Source organism: Hydra viridissima, unplaced genomic scaffold (genome assembly GCF_058129835.1).
Source record: "Hydra viridissima isolate aposymbiotic clone 2 unplaced genomic scaffold, HvirCarnegie_v1 scaffold_6, whole genome shotgun sequence".
Lineage (NCBI taxonomy): Eukaryota > Metazoa > Cnidaria > Hydrozoa > Anthoathecata > Hydridae > Hydra > Hydra viridissima.
In genome coordinates this window covers 3,486,053-3,493,228 of record NW_028324305.1, presented here as the reverse complement: position 1 = coordinate 3,493,228, position 7,176 = coordinate 3,486,053, and the positions used below count along the sequence as shown (strand labels likewise).

General features: G+C 33.0%; 2 protein-coding genes across 2 annotated transcripts; one reads left to right on the top strand and one right to left on the bottom strand.

Annotated features, from left to right (window-relative positions):
- The first annotated feature begins 522 nt into the window (after positions 1–522).
- Positions 523–1,852, top strand: LOC149886666 (uncharacterized). Its single transcript, XM_090091405.1, has 3 exons — positions 523–742; positions 813–1,082; positions 1,167–1,852. Exons 1-3 carry the CDS (start codon positions 523–525, stop codon positions 1,850–1,852), a joined length of 1,176 nt encoding a protein of 391 aa, XP_089947531.1.
- Positions 1,853–4,821: 2,969 nt separating this feature from the next.
- LOC149886665 (uncharacterized) lies at positions 4,822–6,587 on the bottom strand. Its single transcript, XM_090090833.1, has 5 exons — positions 6,524–6,587; positions 5,685–5,801; positions 5,405–5,507; positions 5,067–5,126; positions 4,822–4,952 (listed from the first exon to the last, which is right to left on the bottom strand). Exons 2-5 carry the CDS (start codon positions 5,763–5,765, stop codon positions 4,876–4,878), a joined length of 321 nt encoding a protein of 106 aa, XP_089946959.1. The 5' UTR covers positions 5,766–5,801; positions 6,524–6,587; the 3' UTR covers positions 4,822–4,875.
- Positions 6,588–7,176: the final 589 nt, after the last annotated feature.

The window sequence follows — 7,176 nt, the reverse complement described above, 5'->3', positions numbered from 1 at the left end:
TAAGAGCAGTATTTGATGCTTCCTGTTCTAACAATGAATTGTCTTTGAATGATTATTTTTATTCAGGGCCAAATCTATTATCCAAAATATTTGATGTACTACTGCGATTCCAATTAAATTATATTGCCATATTAGCAGATATTAAATAAGCTTTCTTAAGTGTTGAAATTTCTAGAGAGCATAAAGATTATTTAAGATTTCTCTGGTATAAAAACGTGGATGTAGAACAGGACTCAGAATTGATTGTTTATAGGTTTTTAAGAGTAGTATTTTGACGGAATAGTAGCCCTTTTTTATTAAATGGAACAATAAGACATTATATTAAAAAATATGAAAAATCTAATGGTAAGTTTGTAAAAAGATTCGTTGAAGATTTTTACGTTGATGATGCCACATCTGGAACGGAAAGTGTAACGAAGGGTAAAGAATTTTATAAAAAGTCTAAAACAATTATGCCTGAAGGTGGTTTCAATTTAAGAAAATGGCCAAGAATTACAAAACTATTTTGATTTTAAAGAGAAAATGATAAGAAATAAGGAAATAAAAGATTCAATAAGCACTCTTGATGATATTACTTATTTAGAAACAGAATTGGGTATAAGTGATCATGAGTATAAAAGAGTTTTAGGAATTGAATGGAACTCGAAAAATGTTGAATTTATTTTCCAATTTAATGACTTTACAAAAATGTCACGGGAACTTAAAACAACAAAAAGGAATATCTTGAAAATTTTGGCACCAAGTTAAGATCTATTAGGCATTGTTTCGCCTGTAACAGCCAGACTAAAAACAATTTTTCAAATTTTGTTTAGAGTTAAAAAAGAATTCGAGTGTGAGTGGAGAGATTGAGTTTAAGTGGAAAGGATTGTTGAGAAATGTTGAGGAGTTGAGTGTTTTAAAAGTAAAGAGATTAGCGTTTGTTAGAGTTAAGGAGAGAATAATTCCGGCAGAGTTACATGGATTTTGTGACAGCTCAAGAGAGATTTATTGTGCAGTGTATTTTTTGTGTATTTTTTTGGCAGCCAAAACAAAGATAGCGCCATTGAAAGAGTTATCTGTTCCTAGGTTAGAACTGTTGGATTGTTTGCTGTTGAGCAAATTAGTAGGAGAAGTTAAACGAGTAATTGAAAATTGAGTAAGTATTAGTAATGTTAGTTGTTGGACAGATTCTGAGGTGGCTTTGCATTGGACTAAAGGTAAGGAGAAAACTTGGAAACCTTGTGTGGAAAATTGTGTAATTGTGATTAGGAAAGAGGTTGAGAGGAAGAAATGGGGGCATGTTGCAGGATTGGAGAAACCAGCAGATGTTCCAACTCGTATGTTTTGTTTTAAGCTATTGAGTGATAGTTGGTTGTCTGGACCTAAATTTTTATGTGAGGAGGAGGTTGAAGTAGGATTGATAGACATTAAGAAGTATAGCACATTGAACAGACTTATAATAGTAACTGGATATGTAAATAGATTTTCATGTAATTTGATAAAAACAATTAAGAAGAACAATCGAATAACTAAAGAAAACATGTTAACACTTGATGAATATGATATGGCATTTAATTTATGGTTGTTAGTTGAACAGTTTTATTTACGAAATCAAGATAACTACAAGAAGCTAAGTTCATCCCTGAAGTTGTTCACTGACAAACAAAATATACTGCGATTAAAAGGACGATTTCGAAATTCGATACTAAGTTATAATGAAAAATATCCGATTATTTTACGTGATGGAAAACATAGCTTTTTTACGGTGTTAATTATTCGTGACGCCCATGAACGCGTTATGTGTCATGGCATTGAAATGACATTAAGTAAGTTAGAGCAAGGTTTTGGATTATTAAAGGAAGAAAAATTGTGAAAAATGTTCTGCGTAAGTATGTTATTTGCAAGAAGATTTATGGAAAAACAATGCTGCCTCCCCCAACTCCTTATCCGATTATCGTGTAAATGTTTCTATGTTTTCGTTTCAAGCTGTCGGTGTAGATTTTGCTGGACCCTTATATGTATAAAGTAATTTAAAAGCTGATGCTGTATCTAAGGTTTGCGTTTTGATTTTGACCTGTGCGTCAAGTCGTGCTGCTCATCTGGAATTAACTCCTGACATGAAGATCCCTCCTTTCCTACGAGCACTCAAACGCTTTATTGCACGCAGGGGTATACCTAATAGCATTACTTGTGACAGTTTTGAAACATTTAAATTGATTGAAGAAAAGAAGTTTTGTTTAAATAGTAAGATTATTCAAGAATTCATCCTACATGCTTCGCCTTTGTGGGGAGGATTTTATGAAAGATTCGTACGATCAGTTAAGATACCACTGTTAAAGGTTATGGGAAAATCCCTCGTTACTTATGAAGAACTGCAAACAGTTTTATGCGATATTGAACAAGATAGCAAAGATAAAGATAAATCGAAAAAAAATGTCTGTGCAGTTGAAACCGAGATTGGGCAGAATGATGCGGCGCTCAGGTCAATTAATAAACGTCCAACCCGACAGGAAGCTCTTGATGGACAATGTCTAAGACAATTAAAAGACAAATATTGTTGACAACAGGCGGGAGTTGTTGAAAGTGATATCATTTAATTATTGTATGTTGGTGTTGTTAAATTTGGTATTTATAACTTAATTACTGTTATTATTGTTAATGGTCAATTTATTGGTGCGTGCTCTGTTGGTGGAGCAGCATAGACACTCTTGCATTTTATGCTAGTTTAAAGATATTGTCTCTCGAAACGTTCAGTTTTTTAATCCTCGAGATTTTACAGTTTTGTAAACTTCATATAACTTTGCTTACTTTAATCTAAAATTGTTTAAGTTAAGATAATTTTTAAAAATTTGTTTAACAGTTGTTGGCCTTTCAAGGAGGGGTGTAGCAGGCAGCCTACAGCATAAGGCATGATGTCACATCCTCCTCTTGGGAATCGTTTCTCGAGTTCTACAATAAGCTCAACCATGAAAGGACCTACTCCAGTGACACTGTTCTTAGTAATTTCTTTGACCTTCAGAGAAGCACACCTATTCACAAGATGAACAAGGCTGTCAGTGCTCTATCCATTGTAATTTTCTCTTCACTCGACATTGACTCAGAGATGACTCGGCATGTGGTCAGGAGTGGCAGAATGGTTGCGACAAGGTCAAATTGTTCATCCGTAGGAATAGGTGTGGTCCATTCCTTTTTGTTAGCCGAATACGAAGTTGTAAAACTTCGTATTCGTAACTACTTAAAAAGTTTTAAAATATTACCATTTATTTAGAGGCACTTTTTTTTCAACGCCCCTTTAGCAAGAGGAGAGTGATGAACTCGGGTGGAGAATGTTGACAGTCCTTTCCAGGGCCACGTTAAGCTTGTGTTTAATGCACGTGATTGAACCACTTTCAAGATCGGCAATAATCTCTGACTCTTTCAGTGCAGCTTATATATTTGAAGCTTGGTAACACACAACAACCCGCTTATTGACCATTTTGAGTGACTCAAAACATTTAACCAAATTATCCAACTGAGTAGCAATGTTTTGACCAGTGTGCTTACCTGGGAATGGAACAACTACAACAGCTACCTATCGTAGAACAAATTCCTTGGTGATGTAATGAAGAGTCACCGCCTTGAATGGATTGTTGTTGCGTGATATCCAGATGTCAGTGCTGATTGCAACTCGGTTGCAATGAGGAAGCTCCTTGTCAAGCATACTTTTCATGGCCATCTACAGATTCCTGTAGAGGAGAGGTAACTTGCCATGCAGGCACCACTTTCAAATTTAAACCTCGAGTCAAAGTGGGCAAGCAGTTTTTGGAGCGGGATAGAGTCACACATTGAGAAAAGCTGATTTTCAGTTGCAAGGTAAATCATGAGCTCTATGTCACCAAGAAGTTGAGTGGTGCTCTGCGTTGGGTAGCACAGATTCTTTCTGGCTTTTAGAACCCTTTTTCTTTTCCTGTGACCTAAAAAAAAATCGAATACTTTTGTTTACATTGAATGAGCTTCTGCCTCTTCAATTTTGTCCTCCCTTGCAGCTTGCGCCTCATCTCGTATCTTTTGATTCTGACACATTTTGATGTACTCATCCTTATGGTCGGACCGCAGTTGACTACTGAGGGTTAATGTTGACCAGAATTCGTTTTTAGGTCCTTCTTGTAGATATTGTACACACCATAGGCCTTATCCCCCCTGTCTTCCTTCAGGAAGTACTGCCGAACCAGTGAGCGATGGCTCTTTGGCATACTTATTTGATGTTTTAAAATGTTTAAATCGTGTTAAATAACATATACGAAGTTGTATATTTTTCAATTTCGTTAAATATAATATAAACAAATTTATATAATTTTCATAACAGCAAAAATTTGATTAGCAACTTTCTGCGGCTCTCAGCATTGTTTTAATTAAGTTTTAACGACTTTTAAAGTTTTTCAAATTCGATTTTAAAAAAAAACTTCGGCTTTTTAAGGCTTTCATAACCGTTTAATTAACTTTTTTTCGAAGCTTAACGGATTTTGACATCGTTTAATTAACTTTTTTTCTAAGTTTAACAGATTTCCATTTCGTTTATATAAAGCGTCGCCAAACTGACTGCTTTCATAGTCGAAAGAAATATATGAATTTAAAAACCGTAACTCGATTGTTATATCTCTATTTAATTTAGCATATATGACTCTAACATAATGTATTTTTTATTCTTAATTTAGAAAATTTGTAATTTATCTCCAGATATTTGTAAATAGCGACTAGAAAGCATGCTGCCTAAATTAAGTTAAACTGACGTATTCTAAAATGACACAATTTAATTGACGTCATGTGAAATCTGGGAATGACAACAAATCAAAGAAAAAATCATTTAAAAAATTTTAAGAAAATTTATTCCAGTTTAATAAACTTGCGAAATGTCATTTAGCTGCTAATTTTGTTTATAGTCGGAATAACTCCGCCCTTTAATTCTCCGCTGTTGCAGCTGCATCTGTTACTCACTTAAAAAAAAAAAAATGTTGCACCTAAATATGCTGAAAAGGTTTTATCATTTGAATCATCAAAAAACCATCACAATCACAAGAAAATCTAAATCTTAAAAATAAACTTCTCACTGCATCTTGCACCGGAACCAGTTTCGCAGCAAAAGTAGTTTTCGTTGAGATATTGAAAACCTACAAAAAGAAATTGGGAAAAATTTTGCGTGAACAAAAGTGATCATTTGATGTTAAGGAGTGCAAATACAATCCGAAAAACTTGTTGTATACATGAATGAAAATCATAAAAAGTATGATGCAAGTAATACAATTTGTAAGTTTCACATAATGTTAGCTGACCAAACGTTTTTTAAAGTTCTCATTTTATTTTAGACGCCTTTACCGACAAGTAAAAAGCATATAAATTTTAGTACGAGATTTGCACAACAAATTACATTATTAATAATCATCCTCACTTGTATATCCCTCAGGGCAGCAAGTAAAACCAGCAAATGCTGTTCCAACTGGCTGCTGATCAGTCCAATCCCTTCGTCCTTTTAGTTCAGTTCCAGCAGGGCACTAAATGTTTGATTTAACAAAAATGTAAGATGGCACAAAAAAAGAACTCTGCCAGCATGCAGCATTACACTGTGCAAGCATCAACAGATCTATGTTTTAATACAGCAGTAGTTAAATTGACATTCCTAGGATCTAAAATTCTGTTTATTTAATCTCTGAATAAGCTTGATAACTTACAACAAATTCATACGTTGGGGCAGCAACAACACTTGAAAGCAAAGCAGTCAAAATAACTACTTGGATCGAAACAATCTCCATGTTGATTGATGAAGTTTTTAGATGTTTAAAGGATGGCTAAAAAAAAAATCTATGCATTGAATTTCATTCGACTTTTAATTCTAAAATGTCATCAAAACTTAGCATTTTTTAACTAGGAAACCTTAGCAACTGCCAATATTTGGAGCAGTAATGACACAACATGAGAAGGATAACTTGCTAAGGATTCTTAACTTAGAAATACAATCATAAAAAGCAAAGTTTTTTGTTATTCTACGAACTTGAACGACATAAAAAAAAAGAAACGTTTTTAAATTTGTTTGCTATTCCTTTTTTTACGAGTTTTTTACTTTTAAAACATTTCGATTAAGCATCGGCGGACTTTTCATCGTAAACTAATAATAACAAATAAAAGACAAACTTGTGAAGTTTATTAAAATAGAACTCTGTAAGCGTTCACAAAAACACCAAATTTCTTAGTGCGACAATTTTATTTTTTTTATCTAAGTTTGTGATTTTTAAAAAAAAGGTTAACGGTTTTAATCGAATAGTAATTCTGCGTAATGTCTTGAAGGGTTGAAAAAAATTGTAAGATTTCGAAAAATTTTTCTTGAATCTTATAACTTTATAGGTCTAAGTATAAAAAATTATTCTAAAAGTCGATTTATTTCAAATAACTGGTATTGAAGTTTGTACTTTATTCGTTATTACTCATTACTAACGGAAAATCGAACCGCCGATGCGCAATTTTAATGATCGTTTACAAGAGAAATACAGAATATTACGTATATTTTTCATACCTTCCTTTGACTTGTTATCTGTTGGTTTGACACTCCTCTAATTTGATGTTGCGAAAAGTTATTTATAAAAAATTTGGAGCCTGGATCCGAAAGGATTATTATAAATAACAAAAACTCACCTTTAATCAATGGATATTTTAATTAGTGTCTTTATCGAATTCGACTAAATCAACTAAAATTGGACGAGTCGAAAGTCGAAATTAGTCGACTTTGAAAAATCGAATAGTTGATTTAATCAACTATGGGTCTCCTACTTATCGACTAAAAGTCGACTTTCTCGGGAAATCATCCTAAAATCCTTATTTCAATTTTTTCACTTCATTTCATTTTATTAATCTCTAATATTGTTATGATGCTGATCAATTAGTAAAGAGACATCTTTATAAGTAGTTTATCTTGTAAAGATAAGTTACTTTTAAAGATTGAGCCTTGAATAAGAATATCATTGATTGTTATTTTTTTAATTCAACTGAAATCTCTGATCATTAAACCTAATTTGCTGTATCACATTAACTTAACTCTTAGCTTACTGTATGCAGCACCACCTCATTAATGTTTCCTTTTTCTCATTGTAGAAGCTTGTTAATGCTTTTTAAAACAAAATGTTAGGTAATGTGTTGTTGTACTCAGTTAAGGATGCGAAAAAGTTTTAT